The sequence below is a fragment of the Adiantum capillus-veneris genome, chromosome 10 (assembly GCF_014529385.1).
Source record: "Adiantum capillus-veneris isolate H3 chromosome 10, ASM1452938v2, whole genome shotgun sequence".
NCBI classification, from domain to species: Eukaryota; Viridiplantae; Streptophyta; class Polypodiopsida; order Polypodiales; family Pteridaceae; genus Adiantum; species Adiantum capillus-veneris.
The window spans coordinates 76,212,092-76,230,861 of record NC_140940.1 but is presented as its reverse complement, the minus strand read 5'-3'; the positions used below and the strand labels follow the sequence as shown (position 1 = coordinate 76,230,861).

Here is an 18,770-nt window from a genome sequence, read left to right as displayed (position 1 = left end):
ACAGCTCATTGTCAGTACAATCCAACCCTGAGCAGCCCATCCCACCTGACGGGTCTGACGAGGACCTGCTACAGTGGTTGGAAGCTACCACGTCGATGCCATGCTACATGGTCTCTACTCAAAACTTACCTGTGCCGCCAGTAACACTCTCTTCAAACTCCTCAGGAGGACACAGATGTCCAAAGTCCTCAAGTAGACAGTACAACAGTCAAAGAAGTAAGTGTGTCAGCCCCAAATTCTCATGCTTCGAATGACCCGCCGATGGAAGCCCTCGGTCTTGGGGAGCCTATAACGCATCACCGAAGGGGGAAGAAATCTCCTCTGCATGCACTCGCTAAAGATTTCCCCCTTCCTAGAGCATCTCCCAAGTCGGACCCCCTTCAAAAGCACTCTGTCATGTCGTCTGCATCTGAAGATTTACCCTTCGAGGAGCTCCTACAGGGATGGTTACAAGAAGAGTATGCAGAGTTTCCAACGATCAAACACCTGCACATGATGTCTTGAAGCTCCATGAGGCAGCTCACCTCTCATCTTCAGAAGCACCCTCTCCAGCTACACCCCTAGACTCGATCAGAGAAGTCAACCTGGGAGATCCTGACAACCCTCAGCACGTACTGTTAGCAGCTTGGTTATGGGAGCATCCCGCACTACTCAATCAGGTAGTCTCTTTCATACACTCTTTTAAAGATGTTTTTGCTTGGTCCTACAAGGATTTAGAGGGGATTCCACCAAAATTGGGTGTCCACACTATACCTCTGGTTGAAGGGGCTAAGCGTGTAAGAGGCCGAGCTTACAAGCTCAACCCAAAGTATGCTGAGGCGGTCAAGACAGAGTTAGAAAAAATGCAAGAGGCAGGGATCATTGTACCTGTGGAGCACTCTGAGTGGTTATCACCCATGGTGATAGCGCCTAAGAAGCAGTCCAACAAAATCCGTGTGTGCGTAGATTACCGTGCCCTGAATAAGGTAACTATCCTAGATGGTTTCCCAACACCTTTCACTGAGCGTGTGCTCGAAGATGTAGGAGGGCATGTATTATACAGTTTCATGGATGGGTTTAGTGGATACAATCAGTTGGGCATCCATCCAGGTGATCAGCTGAAAACGGCCTTTGTGGCTCCCTGGGGTATTTTTATATACACTCGAATGTCTTTTGGGTTGAAAAATGCCCCACCTTCTTTCAATAGGGTGGTATATCTCATCTTTTGTCTTCTGCTTACGGATCATCTTCGCATCTTTATGGACGATTTTTCGACCTTCTCAGGTGCTCAATGCTCAACCCCAGTGGAAAACCTAGAGGAACACCTCGCTCAGCTCTCTGCTGTCTTCCTCAGGTGCTGAGAGGCACGTCTAAAGCTAAATCCTAACAAATGTCATTTTTTGGTTATTGAAGGCACAGTTCTAGGCCATGTGGTGTTTGCTAAAGGTTTAGCGCCTGACCCAGAAAAGATTGTGGCAATCTTAAAGTTACCACCTCCCATCAACCCAAAAGGGGTACAAAGCTTTGTAGGCCACACAGGGTATCATCGCAGGTTTATACGCATGTATGCACAGGTGGCTCAACCCCTAACCCGCCTAACCAGTACTGCTGTTCCCTTTCAATGGTCAAAGGCAGAGGCTGAAGCTTTTGCATACCTTAAAAACACCTCACTGAAGCGCCTATCTTAGTAGCTCGCGATTGGTCTCTCACCTTTCATGTGCATACAGATGCCAGTCAACTGGCTGTGGGTGCGATTCTGACTCAACCTAGTAAGGAGTATAACCTGGATCGCCCTGTTCACTATGCAAGTCGCCTACTCACCAAGGCAGAGTGCAACTATAGCACCACAGAAAGGGAAGGTTTAGCTATTGTGTATGCTCTGCAAAAATTTCGGCACTACTTATTAGGGGTCCACTTTACAGTTATTACTGATCACCATGCCCAACGATATCTGCTCAACAAGCCGCAGGTTGCAGGTAGAGTATGGCTATGGCTACTCTTATTTCAAGAGTTCGATTTCGAAGTGGTACTCAGGCCCGGCAAACATCATGTCCTTGCCGACCACCTTTCTCGTGTTCACACTGGTGAAGAAGCAACAGGGGTTGCTGACGACTTTCCTTATAGCAGTCGCTTTAAGGTGGTTACCACTCCGGAATGGTACGACAATGTTCTGCATCTGCTTTCTACTGGCCTCTACCTAGAGAATGCTTCTCCCCTGCAGAAGAGACACCTGTTGCTGAAGTCTAGGCCTTTCACTCTCATTGGGAGAGAGCTATACAAATCAGGGTAGGATGGTGTTCTGAGGCGGTGTGTCTCCCCTCATGAAGTCGAGTATATTTTAGAGGATGCCCATAGTGGTCCCACTGGTGGCCATTACCATGGCCATATTATTGCACAAAAGATTCTCCAGTGTGGCTTATGGTGGCCCTATATTTTCCGCGATGCAATTGCCTATGTAAAGGTATGTGATGTATGTCAGCGCTGTGGCCCTAAACCAAGCAAACAGTCAAACCGTCCTCTGCAGATCCCTATGGCATGGCAACCCTTTGAGAGATGGGGCATAGATTTTGTAGGCCCAATTACTCCCTCTGCCCCACCCGGCAATCGGAAGTATCTCTTGGTGGCTACCGACTACGCAACAAAGTGGGCAGAGGTACTTGCAACAACGGACTACACTAGCACTACGGTAGCCAAGTTTCTCTACGAAAATATTTTGGGCAGGTTTCGATGTCCCTTGGAAATCACCATTGTGACAGGGGTAGTCACTTTGTGAATGAAGACAAGATTTTTCACAGAAAATCTTGTTCCTATTACCCTAGAGCAAACGGGCAGGTAGAGAGCACTAATAAGGTTCTGATAGCACTCCTGCGGAATGCATGTCATCTTCATCCCTCGACTTGGGCTCAAGCTATCCACGGTACACTTTGGGCATATCGAACTTCTTTCAAAGCCACAACCAATCACACCCCATTTCAATTGGCTTTCGGTTTGGAAGCGATAGCACCTTTCGAATTCAACTGAGGATCCCCGCGAGTGGGGAGTCTTCGTGCCGATGGAAATTTGGGGTCGGCATCTGTCTCTTGTCTTTTCCTTTTGGAGGAAAGCCGAGGTTTGGCTTCACTGGCTCTAGAAGCAGAGCAGCTTCGTCGTAAAGCCTGGCATGATCGCCGTCTCAGGAAGCCGCAAATAATGCAAGGAGCACTGGTGCTACTTTATCAGGCCAAGTTTCTGAAAAAAGCAAAGAAGTTGGTCCCATCATAGCAAGGACCATATAAGGTGATGGAGATTCTACCCCACGGCGCTGTACAATTAGCCACTCTCGAAGGAGTTTCTCTGCCTTTAGTCAATGGATCTCGGATCAAATGCTATCATGCTTAAGCTGCCGCTCAAGGGTCTAACCGCGCGACAATCGAGTGTTGAGCTTCGCCGACTCCTGAACCTTTAAATAGCTTCGGAATCACTATCTTCCGCATGTTGCTGTTCCGTTTTATCTTATCTCTTAGACCCTCTCCTTAGACAGCTCTCCTTCTGTAGACTCTGTTAAGCTCATAGGTTTGATTCTGGACTTGGATCAACTATATCCTTCACTCTCTGTCTTCCATCCTTGTCGGTAACCGAATCCCCTCGGTCCTCAATCTCGACTCAGTTCCTTTTCTCAGCTTTTGCCTCTCAAGTGAATCTCAGTTCTTTGATATGCATAAATGCCTTTGTATCATTGAGTGGGGTATTTATGAAAGTACTTCGCGTTTTATCTGCCACTGCTCATTCTTTCTGAGTACCTCGAAATTATCCATGCTTTCTATTAATCAAGTCTATGTATTGGTCGTCGCTAAATCTTTAAGATCTCTGGGATAGTTCCTACGCGTTAAAACTCTCTCTTTATTTTTTCTACCCTCGACTTTGTCTATCCTCTCAACCCCCCCTAGCTCTAATCCTAGCCCTAGTGCTTTCCCTATCCCCTCGCCCTAGCCTTGACCTTACTCTCGCCCTCGCCCTAGCCTTGGCCTGCTTCGCCCTTGACCTAACTTATCCCTCTCCCTCACCCCCTATTCCCTCGCCCCTAGCCCCTCACCCTCTCGCCCTCGCCTCCTTCCCCTCGCCCTTACCTCCTTATCCCTCGCCCCTAGACCCTCACCCTCTCGCCCTCACCCCCTATTCCTCGCCCTAGCCCCTCGCCCCTAGACCCTCACCCTCTCGTCCTCGCCCCCTAGCCCCTCGCCTCTCGCCCTAGCCCGCCCCTAGCCCCTCGCCCTCACGCCCTATTCCCTCGCCCCTAGCCCCTCACCCTCTCGCCCTCGCCTCCTTCCCCTCGCCTCGCCCCTAGACCCTCACCCTCTCGCCCTCTCCCCCTAGCCCCTCGCCCTCATTCCCTATTCTCTCGCCCCTAGCCCCTCGCCTCTCACCCTAGCCCCCCCCTCACCCTCTCGTCCTCGCCTCTCTCCTTGTACATCCCCTCGCCCCTAGCCCTAGCCCTAGCCCTAGCCCTCCCCTTCCCCTTCCCCTTCCCCCTAGCCCTAGCTCCTAGTCCCTCGCCCCTAGCCTCTAGCCCTTGGCCCCTAGACCTAGCCCTTCCTCCCCTCGCCCCTTGCCCCTCTCCCTTCGCCTTAAAATTAACAAAAAAAAAAGAAAAAAGCAAGCGCCACTTATCTGTGAAAATCAATTCGGGCGGTTTCTCACTTCTCAGCAAGGGCATATTTTACCTGCGAAAAGCAACAAAGAAGAGGAGAGAAGGTTTTACATGCGAAAAGCCAACGCGAAAAGGAAAGAGTCTTTATTATAGCCTTGGTACTCTGTTCAGTCCGTCATCCAGTACCAAGTGGGTCTCGCCCTTGCTCCTGGTACAGTGGGACTCATCAATCACTGATCAGTATAGATTCTTAGGCACACTTGATCAAGATGGTTAGAACTCGCAATAAAGAAAAGCATCTCCAATCTAAGGAAGAGTCCTCTGCCTCTGGGGATAGCTCTGACAGTAAATCAGAGTACACTGCTAGTTCAGAGCAGCTTTCAGAGGAAGATTCGCCCCAGTCAGTTACTGCTGACAGGGTCACCACTCTCCAGGTGCCTCGCCCGTATGGTGCCCTCTCCAAGGTACCTCTAATAATGATATATCATTTACAGGCTCTGAATCCAGCACTCAAGGATGTGTTCTCTCAGTAGCAACTGATACACTTGGGTCTTCAAAATTTGGCTCAGGCCGATCTATCTGCCAATATCTCTACTGCCAAGCTATGTTCCCTCTTGCTCACTTTTCCAAAGCTGAATGGTACCGCACTTACAGTGGAGGATATCAGACAGGCAATGGGAATACTGACTGTGCTGGCACCTCTGCCCGCAACCAAAACCTTCTCGAATCTCTCACCAGAAGAAACTGCAAATGCTTCTCAGGAACTTTTGCTGGACTCACATCCAGACTATCACAAGAGTTAGCAGCTGTATTCCGTGTTACAGTATTATTTTTTACTACGCGCACCGGAAAGAACAAGGGTTCCATCTTTCCCAGGTTCTCCACCAATATGCGATGCTCTTTTTTGTCTCTACCACTGCCTGCCGTACCCATTTCACCATCTGCTGTTTAAAGCGCTACAGAACAGGGAAAAGCGTTTTCGGACTCAGCGTAAAGGCAAAGCGGAAAGGTTCAATTGCTATGCAGTCCCTATTATGTATTGGGTAGTGCAGATTATGTAGAAAAAGGTAGATGCAACAGCTGTTCTCACCCTTCAAAATGACCCAAAAGAACAAAACCGTGCCAAAATGGCCAAAGGAAAAGGCATCTTGCGCAAGAGGGCAAAGGTACAAAAAGATTTGTCTGAGAAGCTAGCAACACGACCCTTCTGACATCCATACTACAACACCAACAATGCGTATGTCTACTTCTGTGGCCACCTCCACTTTCACACCATCTCTTGTGAGTAGTTTTGCAGTCACTAAAACACAACCTCTAGTTGTGTCGCCAGCACCACGTACTACTCTTAGTGCAAGGGCACCTAGGGATAATGCTGGGGCACCGAAAGATACTGCAGGGGCATCTAGCTCTGGGACGCCTATATCTGACAAGCATGACATATATGATACTTTTGCGCCTCAGGCCGACAGACTTTTAGAGGCAGACAAAAAAAGCCATTTCGACGATTATCAATGCAGCCCTGTCATTGCAAGGTACCAACGGTCTGCATCGCGCTTGCTACGACGGTATGACAAGGGAAGTGCAGGCTCATCTTCAACGAGCGATGGATAGGGACAATTTCATTGCTACAGCTCAAGATCGCATAAGAATCTTAACGCAATAGGTAGTGGACCTCAAACATATTGTCCACACTCAGCAAAAACAGTTAAAAGAGGCAAATGATATGACCGTAGCAGTTCAGGACCTCTCTCCGGTGGTACATACACTATGTCCTTCTTGTGCAAAATACCAAGCTGTAGCCATTTCACAGGCAGTTCCAGCTACAGCTACAACTACAACTACAACCCCGGTTTCTCCGCAAGTTCTTGCTATGGCAACACAGATACCGACACAGACGGACGTTTCCAAAGCACATTCAGGGGATTCTCAAATAGTAGAGAAAGCAAATCCTACCAATATGGAGTCTAAGCCAACAAGATCGGTCTCATCACAATTTCATGGTCCCTCTATGGCCTCCCCCTCCCAGTCCCCATCCTTTCCTCAGCACTTCTACGGCTTCCCGAGATTCCAACAACCTGTTCCACCCTCGCAGCCTGCCCAGTCTTTTCCTGGGTTTCCACCAGCTCCACCTACTCACCCTCAACCGTCTCACAGGACGCAGCCTGCTGCTCATGGGGTGGCTACTCCATACCCGATGTACCCTCCTCATGGCCACTACCCCTCACCATACACTTGGCCTCCATCTCCTTACCCACCTTACTATCAGCCTCCTCCTCCTCCTCCGTCATCCTCCGACCACCAACAACAGTAGATCGCCGATATTTCAGTTCTTCAGTTCCGCTCTCCGGGACGGGCAACAGTCTTGTGGCGGGTAACCTGTAGCTTGCTACAGTGTCACTTTCACTTTCACATGACAGTAGTTTACAGTTGGGCTTTGGTCAGTTGGTCTTTGGTCTGGTTGGTTCACACTTGGGCAGAGACACGTGACAGGGTGGTCTAGTGGACATCGTGGCCAGGTCACCACCGCCACCCAGTGGGGATAGACTTAGATGATGTTCTTTATGAGCCGTTGGTGGCTCTTGATGATTGTACATATGAGTAGTCGTTTTGGGGCAACATCATTATGAGCCGTTGGTGGCTCTTGATGATTGTACATATGAGTAGTCGTTTTGGGGCTAGTGGGATTATCTTGTACTGAGTCGTCTAGAGTGGGTCTTTACCAGAGTTACTCGGAACGCGGAACGGGAACGGCGACGGGGACCCTCGCGGAACGGGGGAACGGCCAGGGGTCCGAAACGGGACCGGCGCGGAACGGGAGGCATAAAAAACACCCAAATAATGCTTGAGAAGGGAATGGGTGTGAGGGGGTGCATTTTAATTTTTGAGTCCTTGCACACTAAAAAAACACCTAATGTTCATTGCAAATTTGCAAAAAACTGCCTATTTCTTCCCATTTTTGAGAGTTGGCCGTTCCGGGCCGTTCCGAGGCCGTTCCGGACCGTTCTGGTATCATGTGGTCACCCGGAACAGAACGTTTGCCGTTCCGGGGCGTTCCAGCTTGGCAGAGGGGGAGGGAACGGCGTTCCGGCCTTCTAGGGCCTGCGGAACGCGTTCCCCGGTAACTATGGTCTTTACACATAGCACGTCTGCACCATCCCGGCACATCTGAGCGTCGACACCCCCATTGTACCTGTGAGTCCTGGGCTGGAGCTGAGTGTGCTGCCATGCCAGAGTCTGTATCAGTCTTTGAGATAGTCGAGTCATATGTTCTGGTCTGCTGTTGTGTCTTGTGAGCTCTGTTGACGTCTATTGTTTCCTTTTTGTTCAGTTTGTTTGAGGGAGATTCAGTCTGTTTGAGTGAGATTGTCACGCACATTGCACTGAGGACCACCCATTGTAGAGAGCACGACACATTATCCGCGCTACATTGCTCACCTTGGTTAGAAGGTGGGCGTGAAGAAGATCACACACCTCTCCTCTGCTAGGTCGGGTGCCGATGATCTTGTAGATGAAGGAAGTCGCTTGGAGGCACTCCACATCTGCGGCTAGGCTCGCTTGCTCTGTTGGCGAGAGAGCAAGTTGGATGGTGGTCTCTGCGGGGTCGAGCGAGGGGGCTTCTGGGAGAGTGCCTTTGGGGCGGAGCATCTGCGTCTACTGCTAACAAGAATGTGGAAGGGATGAAGGCGAGGCCAAGCCTTGCTAAAGAGAGCACACCAAACCGCGAGTGAACAGTAGGGCGAGTCCTTCGTGCAAAACCGGGGAGGGGGGATGGGTTCTCAGCTGCGGGCAATGAGGCAGGCAGCGAAGGGGGGGAAACAGGGTGTGCGGGTGCTGAGGGCAGCGAACGAGGGGGGGTTCTCCAAATATTTAGGTCAAAACATGTCATGAAAAGATGGAGGTGACAGAGTCCTCCGTACCCCGCGCAAGCTGAGCTTGCTGCTGCTCCCGATCGCCCCCATCACCTGCGCCTGTCGCCCCCCTCTCACCATCACTTCCCCCGCTGCCCCCCCGAGTACACGAGATTGTTTGGTTTCTTAATTCTTTTGTGCAATGTGGACATCAATACATGATGCTCGCTGTGTCCTTGTTTTTTTAGCTATCCGAAGAGTAAGTTCACACCCTAACATAGTGGCCTTTGCTGTCACTGTCAGCTGGCCTTTTAAGTTTTGCGTAAAGGGCAGTGAGCTAGTAACTTGAATAATGCCATGCGTGGCCATGTGCGCTATGTAGCCTAGAATTTGTACTAACAGGTGATGCTAGTTATAGGCACTGAGACACGCCTTAAGCTCACAAAGCTAAAACCCATACCTCTTGGCGCATGGTAATTGGCAGTACTTTTCTTTAAAGAGTTCTTTTCCATCTTCTCCATTATAGTCACTGTAACTGCACCATGTGCTCAGTTCTGTACTGCTGATATCGTTTGATTCTTTGTGATATATAGGTCTGGAAAAGAAAGTGATAGCGAGGCGGAGGATCTAGAACATGCTGAAAAGTTGAGACACGTGAAAGCAGTCTTAGAAGAGGTGAGGTATTTTGTGAGATTTGTGGTAGTTTTGTCTTTATGTATTTTATTTCCATCAATTAGAGTTTTCCGGGTGTTTGTAAGTAAACATACTAGCAGGAACTGCACTCAGGTTTTCAACTGGATTACTTTTGCTACATAATCTCACTATTCATCAATTGATTGAAAACGATGTTCAGATAGCATAAGAAAGCGTCCTTGTAAATGGTTCTACTAGAATTTCTTATGCTGGAGTGTTGATGAGAGAGGAAAACAGAAGAACTATATACGTTATTGTTTGTGGGCAAACATCAATGTACTAGTCTATTCTTACCATCAAGACAACAGTCTATCTGTTTTATCTTTGAATTTATGTGCCTCATGTAGAACCTCTTTGGTATGCAATTTGTACCACTTTTGCTCCATGTTTGTGGTTGGCAGGATGCGAGGTTTTTGCTATGGCTTATATAATGATTGCTGCTATAGTTGGGATTTTGTAATTTCAGGGTGGGCATTTCTCTGGCATATATCGAAAGGTTCAGTTAAAGCCCACAAAGTGGGCTCGTGTTCCGAAGGAGGACGACGACACAGAGGAAGAACGCCCAATTGAGGCATTAATGGTCTTGAAATATGGGGGAGTTTTGACACATGCTGGAAGAAAGCAGGTAATGCATCTTCTTATAGGTTATCCAGGTCTTTAAAACGAGTCATCTGAAAATTATGATGAGTTTGGTCATGTGACATCTTCCCTTAAGCATATGCGATTGAATATTTTTTGACAGTTCTTATATTCATTTCATAGGCTGGCAACTAAGTATTTAAAATCAGTTAATCCTATTCTAGCCATCGCAGCTCTTTGCAAGCAAGACCTATCTTGATATGCTTTGATCTTGACTTGTTGCAGGCTGAGGAGCTTGGGCGTGTGTTCAGAAATTCTATGTACCCAGGTCCGTTTGTGGTCCAAAGACCTAATGCTATGCGAAAGTGGCATGAGTGTCAGCAATTTTTGGGAATGATTGATTGTATTTCTGGTGAAAACACTGCTGCTTTGCACTCCCACTTGCAGGAGAGGGTACAGGGTTGCTGCGTCTTCACAGCACTTATCGCCATGACCTCAAAATATACAGCTCTGACGAGGGTAGAGTTCAGGTAATTGTATGTGATATGAAACAGTTTGGAGTAAATTATTTCTTGGCGAGTTGAAGGTTGTAGTGTCCACATTTACTGCAGATGTCAGCTGCAGCTTTTGCAAAAGGGTTACTCGACCTGGAAGGTCCATTAACTCCCATTTTAGTACGTGCGGACTCACTTCAATAGGATGTTTGTTGCATTCCAGAAGTGATTCTCAAAATTCAAATGTGTATAAGAATGAAGCACGGTTGTTTCTTACATTGCCTTATGTCGGCCATCCTTTTGTTTGAAGGTATCTCTTGTAAGTAAAGATTCGTCGATGCTGGATGGCCTGGATACAGCAAGCATTGAGATGGAGGAAGCGAAGGTAGATTTGATACCCGTCTGTTGTTTTTGAATGTGCACTTGTCCATGGTTCCGACAATCACACAAAAGTTTGGTTTGGTCACTTTAAAGAGGTTGGTGTTTGGAATTTCAAACGATTCTAAAGCTGAAGTTGAATTTATCTCAGGCTCGTCTTTACGATATAATTGTGTCAGAAAAACCAACCATGCCAGTGAATTCAGACACACCCTGGATGGTGGATGGAGCTGGCTTGCCATCAAATGCATTGAACCTTCTTCCTAGGCTGGTATAAAGCTTGCTTCATTTCATACTTGAAAACTAAGAACATGTTCCATATCAAAAGTATTGAATGCATGATTTCTGGTTGCAAGTTATTCTACATGCATGTGTAGGAAGAAAAAATTGTCCTTTGCTTCTCTTTTTGGCATTCATGAATATATGTATTTTTTGCTTGTAAGGAATTTTACATGGACATATTTGGAAGATAGCATTGATGTTGCATCTCTTTTCTGCAGTGTTAACATTTAAGGGGCACCTTGCTTGTATGTAAGCTTGTTTGTGAAAACACAAAACAGAAGTGAAGCTACTACTCTTGTCACGGGATCGGGCACCACGTGCCAACGGAAAAGAACAGACTGAACAACTTTAAGCACTTCAAATAACAACTGAAGTGAAAGAAATAGAGAGTGCACGACACATGAGACGGGGAGTGGTGGAATTCCACCCCGAGAGAGCATTGGCCCCAAACCTTGGCGCCCCTTTCGGTATTTCTTTATATTGCTTGAACTCAGTACAATACCTGTACTTGCGCTTTGCACCTTCACCCGGAAGCGTGCTAGAGAATGAGCCCATGGCACATATTTAAAGGCCCTTGGCCTATGAAAAGCAGTTACATGAAAAGCTTCAAACTCAAAAGCATCTGGCCAAAAGCAACCAGCGCGTTTTGTGAAAATCCGTATAGTTGCCGCATCAGCACTGTGAGCGTGTTTTATGAGAATCCGAACAGCTGCCACATTAGAACTTAGCACTGTCAGTGCAAAATCTGGGACTTCCGTACAGTCCTGCCACGTCATCAGTTTGCTGCGCATCTTCTGTGTGTGTGTGTGAGTGTGTGCTGGTCTTGCTTTATTTATCTCTAGTCACTTGGGCCCCATTGGATGGGGTCCCATAAGTTGGTGGGAACTCTTTAAAAATAGGCCACTTGTCAAGACATTGTTTGTTGGTGAAACTTCTTCTGCTGCTTCTTCTAGGTTTTAGGCCCCTCGGTCGGGATTTGCAAGTCGGCTTCGTTCTTGAGTGGCTTGACACGTCAGCAATTTGTGACAACTCTTATGTTGTTGGTGTACTTTTTTGTAACACTATTTGCTTGCAAAATTCAAGTAGAAATTTTCTTTTTCAATCTCCTCTCTACCAACTGTATTGAATTTATAACCAGCTCAAGGCTAAGCTAAGATAAACCTTTCCTGAACTCTGATCCTATTTTCTCCTAGTAGACATGAAGTGGCAAGACAATGTATGTGTGTTGAGTGATGATCCTAATTAGTCTATTGATTAGACTGGAATTATCCTCTCCTTGAAGCATAGTCAAGTCATACAGGTTTTTCTTGAGGTTGATTATGCTTTCCTTATTCTTTGCTCCAAAATTGTTCTTTAGTATTTTTTATGCTTGGACGGTTGCGGTGCACCGTGCATTCATCTATGAAACGTGTATAACTATCATGAAGTGCTATGAGAATTATGATTTATCCTAAGGCTTGCTCAGCCTTGGCTTGAGCTTGTGCACTTATTGCCCTAGTTTGGGTGCCACTTGTGGATGGTTCATTTGATGAACGCGGTTTAACTCTGGACTATACACCCTTATTCGTTAGGTGCCCCCCTTAATTTTTTATGTCGCACGTGAAATCCATCTTCATTCAAAACTCCCTTTTCTTCCATTGTGCAAAAAGGGGGGTCTTGACACTTGGAGACTCTTAAGGGTCTGCTTGAGTAATTCTCTGGTTTTACTATGGGAACTGTCCTCTAGACTCAAGAGAGGATGCACACTCTCTAGAAAGTTGGTCCATGTGTCACCATGAGACAAAGCAAGAATCCTCCTATGACACTGACTGACTTTGTCTCTCTAGATTCTCTCTCCTTTAACTAGAGTTTGCAGCCCTGGCTTGGATGCCAGGCCTTTTGACGCTCTCATGAAGCAAGTTAGAGAGACCTTACGTTTTCTTTATCATGCATGATGTTACACTCCAAGGGAGAAATCAATAGCAACACATGAACAAAATCTGCAAATAACTGAACTTGAAAGGGGAGAGAGAGAGAGAGAGAGAGAGAGAGAGAGAGAGAGAGAGAGAGAGAGAGAGAGAGAGAGAGTGTCAGAGTCGACACGGAACAATGGAGTTCCATCTCCAGATGCACTGACCCTCAAGATTGGCACCTCTTTCGGTATTTCTTTATTATTGCTTCGCAAAGGAACAACTGCCGAGGGTCCTCTTCTCTGAGACTCTACGTCCAGATGCTCCCCAAGAATAAGGCCCCAAGATAAAGAAGGGATGCCCAAAAGAAGAGCCCAAAAAGCACTAAACCCCCAAAAGCATGTGCTCTCAAAAGCTAGTGCCATAAACTGCTAAAATTTGGCTGCATAAATTGGAGGAATTCCGTACAACAGTGCCACATGGCATGGCAGCGCAAAATGCAGATCTGCCCTAGCTTTTGACAATGAGTTTTTAGGGTTTAGGCTCCTTGACCAGTGCTCTTCAAATTGATTAAGTTGATGGGTTAAGTTTAAAAATCCCAAGCCCCTTTTTAGGTCCCTCGGCCACAACATTTGCACTTCTTTTGGGTTCCCTAACCCCTTTTCTTCTTGGCCATTTCCTCAGTTGGGCATGCCATATCACCAACTTGTGACATTTTGTAACAGGAGGTCACCACATGCCAACGGAAAAGAACTGACAAGACAAACTTTTTAGCACTTCAAAATAACTGAACTGAAAGAGATGCATGACATAGGAGAGGCGAAGTCTACCCCAAGAGGGCACTAGCCCCAAATCAAGAGAGCACTAGCCTCAAATCCTTGCTCCCCTTTCAATATTTCTTTATATTGCTTCAATTGAGTACAAGCCGATACTCGTTGCTTTGCACTTCCACACGGGGAAACATGCCAGAGAATGAGTCCTTGGCACATATTTAAAGGCCCTAGGCCATGAAAAGCAGTTAACAATGAAAAGCATCTGGCCCAAAAGCTCGTGGCCTAAAAGCTGCCAACATAAAACCATGAAATCCGTACAGTGCCATGTCATCAAACTGTTGCGCAAAACACGGACTGCCGTACAGTGTCACATCATCTTGTCAGCGCAAATTACGGACTGTCCGTACAATCATGGGACGTGGCTACAGGAACCCAAGTTTGTGTGTGTGTTTGTCTTTATTTTATTATAGGTCCTAGGCATTTGGGCCCCATCCATACAGTCTGCCACATGGCACGTGCAACGCAAATCGCGGAAATTTCGTACGGCCCTACCATGCGAGCATCCGTACGATCTCACGTTAGCATGTCAGCGCATTTTACGGAAATCCCTTTTAGGGTTCAAGCTTCTGTCTGTTAGGGTTTCGGGCCCCATGACGGGTGCTTCATAAGTTCTTCAAGTTAGTCTATTCGGTTGCTCTTGTCCACTTGGCATTTTCTCTGCCAGATGGTCATGCCACGTCATCACTTTGTGACACTTGCCCCGTTGAGGTGGACAGTTGCTTAGAGCAAAACCGCTCGATCCAGTCTTTCAAAGTGATCCTTTGGAATGAGGACATTCGCAAATAGGTATCCAAAACCTTTGGCAATAGTCATTTAAAGTGTTTTCCTTATTCTTTCTCAGATGATTCCAAGCTGTGATGACATCTTCATATTCTTTCGTTATCCAGGCAAAAGTGAAAACTCTCTTAACTTTGCCCACTTCTTAGGTGCTTCTTTGCGCAACAATAGAGTAGACTGCCATGTTTATGCATGCCACACTTTGTACCTTGGAGCGGTGTTTCTTACTAGTGCGGGGTGGCATATGCTGACAACGAGACTGCTGACACCTTCTTGTTTGATTGCTGTGCCAGCTCAGCATATTAACCCCATTCTTATTTTCATTCAACAACCTTGGTTTATCCTTGCATCCTCACGACTATTCACAAATGTTTTGCTCTTATTCATTGTAACTTTCTGTCCTATGCAAGGGGTGGGGGTAATTTTGATGGGGAGTCCCATGCGAAGTGCAACTATGGAAAGCTTGGAAGAATTGGCACGAGGGTAGAAAGAGACAAAAGATGGAGGCGGCGAGTTGGTGGCGCAGAGAGCCAAAAGAGACTTTTGGCTCTTTTCATAGACTTTACCAACTGCAAATTTCCATGTGGCATACTTTGGATGGACTAGTTTGATTTTAAAATCGATCATGTAATGGGTTCCCTGCCCTTAATGGTCACATTGTAAATCAGTTCAAATTTCTTGCTTGGATGCACAAGCAAGGGATTGCATTGTAATTTTGGTTTTGGTGTTTTCGTGGGCTATGGAAGTAGAAGTCATCTGTGCTGAGGGTGGGAAAAAGAAGGAACAAAGAGGAAAAAACATTCCAAGCATAATACGGTGTCATGAGTTTTTTGGAGCAAGGGATTGCGCATATGTAGATACACATGCATGGTGCATCGAATAAAGGATTGCCCATTTTCGAGAGCCAGGTGGTTACGTGGGGTCCACATGTGTACAGGTAGGACAACATGCATCGTTTTTCACTATTACCAGTACCAATGTGTTTTTTCTATAATAATGAGGAGTTGGTAGCGCGTAAAACTTCTCGAGAAAGCTATCCACGGGCCGACGACATGAGGTAAGCAGATGCGTCAGATGGCATCTAGCGGCGTAAGGAGGTCGAATGGGGTCAATACTTGCACGTGGAGAAGTACGGGCACAACGTGGGTGTTTTCTTGTGATAATTATGCAGAAGGGTCATCATGAGGACCATATTTTGGGGCCACTTCACGTGGTGGCGGGATGAATTATTGAAAAAAGTCGAGTGCCAGGTGTGCGTATGGATGCAAAAAGGTGACAACTATGCACTGCGAGGTGAGTTTTTGGCCTGTTCGGGGTCCGTTTGAGGTCATCTAAAAGGCCAAGGGTGCCCAAGTGATAAAGCTAAGTGTGGGAACTGAAAAAACAGAGAGAAGACCAGAAAAAACGTGCAGAGAAGAGGAAGAACAGCCGCAACTGTGTTTTTGGTGTTTTTGGAGCCTGTTTTGGCCCTAAATTGCTCATCCGAGGTCGGATTTGAGCACTTTGACATTGTAGACCGGGGTTTTGGGCCGTTCCGGACGCGATGGCGCTGTCCATTTTGCCAAATTCCTCACTGTTTTTCTGCTATTTTGGCTGTGTAAGTTTCTCCTATGAGCGAAGCTTCTGCTCCAATTTGTGAATGTATCTGACATATTTTACCCATATTGTGTGAGCTATTTGCTCCATTGGTGTTGGCCCAAGCTCAATTGTATCTAAACATCAGAAATTCTCCTCTTTTGAGTTGAGTTTTTTGGGTGTGTGTGTGTGTGTCTCTCTCTGTGTGGAGTGGGTAAAAGGGTAGTCTCTCTTCTCTCACTCCATCAGTGTGTTCCTTGTCTCGGCCAGGTGGGTTGTGTAAGCCGAGTGGTGCCCCATAGTGTGTGTGTGTGTATCTTCCCAAGAGTGTGTGTCGTGTTGTTATAGAGGCGTTCTGTGTGTTTCCATCCCGCTCACATTCTTTTGGCGCTCCCACGGAGGATCTTCTTCAAGTACCTTCTGCTTCGAGCTTCAAGCTTCGAGATTCTGGATTACAGGTTACAGGTAACAGGGATAGGTACAGGTACAGGTGATTCACACAGGTATAGGTATCTGGAGTAGAGTGATACACTAACGGTGGTAGTCACTTGCAGTTGCCGTGGGTATGCATCATTTGGCGCCTGTTTGAGCGCATTGTCTGCTAGTATTGTACGTTACTTGTGGAAATTGCCATTGTACGCGTTTGTGGAGCCATATTTGGTTTTATTTGGCAGTCCCAGCCATTTCTTAGACTTGGTCTGGAAGATAGTCATTTGTGAGACTTGACTATGCGCGATTTGCATTAGCCTTCGTGTGAGGGTCGATAGCGTGAGGTTTTATCGAGCTGGGGGATTCTCAAATGTGGAGATCCTTTCGGTGATACAGGTAGCTGGAGCACCTTTCGTGACCTCGCCAAAGGCTATGTACTAGTGAGTGCTATTTGATGCTCGGGTTCTATTGTTGACAGTTTATGCATACATATACAGTCTATATTTTGGGTTACTACTGCTCTACTTCTGGGGAAACTTTGTCAAAATTTTTCCAAGATATGATGGCTGATTTTTTGGTCTTTTAAGTCATTTATGTTGTTATGCTGTTGAAATTTTGGCAAAATCAGAGGATAAGACAGCTGTGCTTTCTTGGGAGCTGCATGGTTGACTTTAATGGATGATCAAAATGGCCCTCAATTCACTCCTTTTCATTTAACTCAAAGAATCCAAATAAATGTTCATGTGTCGAGGAAGATTTTTTTCCAGCAGCGCATAGTCTTTATGTTCGGGCCAAGAAGATTAAGAGAGATACTGGAATGTCCTTTGCCTGTTGTAATTCCGATGATCAACTATGAAAACTCATTTGATGTGCATGTCTTTGTCCTTATCTAAAGTTCGAGCTCTATTGAAGTTTTTGGGAATTGAGTCAGTCAAAAGTTTGGGTTCTTGCACGTGTGGTCGGAGGGGTTCTCAAAGCATTGAAACTTGGGTAGCCATGGCTTTCTCTTATCCGGAGTTTCATGGAAGAAGTGATGAAGATGTGGAAGACTTTTTGGAAAAGATGGAGGTTGCCTGCATTAGCAACCAAATTCATGACTCGGCACAGATGTTACGTCTTCTCCAAATCTGTTTGAAGAGTGATGCACGAGTTTGGTCCAAAGCATTTGAAGAAGAGTTGTGTGGGGCTGATCCACCCGTAAGGTTGAGTTGGGACAATCTACGGCATGGGTTGGAAGTGGAGTTTGTGAAGATAGAAGATCCTGACAAAGTGTGGCAAGAAGTACAGGCTTTAGTGCAAAAGGAAGGTGAGCCGGTAGATGCGTACATATGAAAGTTTTCATTGGCATGGGAGCGAATGTGCAAGGCCTTAGCACCACAGGTACCCCCGCCTGACATGATGAAGAAGGACAGGTTCTTGGCTGGTCTTTGGGAGAATATACGTTGGAGAGTGGAGCTAAAGAAGCTTAGGACATATGAAGATGCACTAGAGGTAGCAAGGAACAAAGAGTGGAAGCTGAGGAAAATGAGCTAGTTAGGGGTGGAGTCTTTGCCTATGAGGTCTGAATTTCAGCCTATGGATTCTTTGCAAAGTCGTATGCCAGGGGTTCATCATGAACCAGTAGTTTCTGTTACTCCTCAGGTAATGCCAGCAGTGGTCACTACAGCAGTGCAAGATGATGGGCTAAGGCAAGACATGAGGCAAGTGGTAGATTTAATGAAGAATCTCAGCGTAAACTTGCTAGGTCAAGTGGGAAATAATCGAGGTCGAGGGAGGTTTGCGAATCAGCCAGGAGGTGAAGAAAGACCTAGGAATGGTGCTGGACAAAGCAATGGTAGGTTTTGGAGGCAGACGCCCACATGTTATAATTGTGGAGAGTTGGGTCACATCAGCCCGCAATATGATAAGCCACCAAGGATGGGGGGAGACATGTATCCATTGCCAAGACAGGTGCTAACTAGGTCAAATGATTATGGCATCGAAATTAAGGGGATGAAGGAACCAGTGGTTTAACCCAAGAGGAAAAGGGAAAGACAAAAGTGCTAAGTGTAGTCACCTTGGAGAAGGCATCAAAGCTATAGGATACATTTGTGATGCCTATTGGGAAGAGGACGACAAAGGAAAAGGAAGGAAGAAGTGCCCCAGGTCCTAGTAAGAAGAAGGGAAAGAGTCATGAAGGCGAGGATGTCAAGGCCAAGAGGAAAAGAAGGGCTTGTCGAAAGTTTCATGTGTCAGATTTTCCACTAGGGGATGGGCAATTAAGCTATGATTTGAAGGAGGATCTGACGAGCAGGAAAGCCGATGTTACTTTTGGGCAGCTTATAGAGATGGTTCCTAAGCTAAAGCGACAGTGGAAGAGGATGGTTAACCCAATGGAGAAAGAGCTA

The 18,770-nt window shown here is 46.6% G+C and overlaps 1 protein-coding gene across 6 annotated transcripts in view; it reads left to right on the top strand.

Annotated features, from left to right (window-relative positions):
• LOC147449090 (inositol hexakisphosphate and diphosphoinositol-pentakisphosphate kinase VIP2-like) overlaps positions 1-18,770 on the top strand; it is a 205,702-nt gene that overhangs the window by 129,541 nt on the left and 57,391 nt on the right. For all 6 annotated transcript variants that reach the window (XM_086521669.1, XM_086521667.1, XM_086521670.1 and 3 more), the window contains 7 exons: positions 9,048-9,129; positions 9,614-9,772; positions 10,012-10,054; positions 10,174-10,256; positions 10,338-10,400; positions 10,531-10,605; positions 10,750-10,869. In XM_086521669.1, the coding sequence (XP_086377795.1) occupies positions 9,048-9,129; positions 9,614-9,772; positions 10,012-10,054; positions 10,174-10,256; positions 10,338-10,400; positions 10,531-10,605; positions 10,750-10,869 (625 nt within the window). The remainder of the gene's footprint in view (positions 1-9,047; positions 9,130-9,613; positions 9,773-10,011; positions 10,055-10,173; positions 10,257-10,337; positions 10,401-10,530; positions 10,606-10,749; positions 10,870-18,770) is intronic.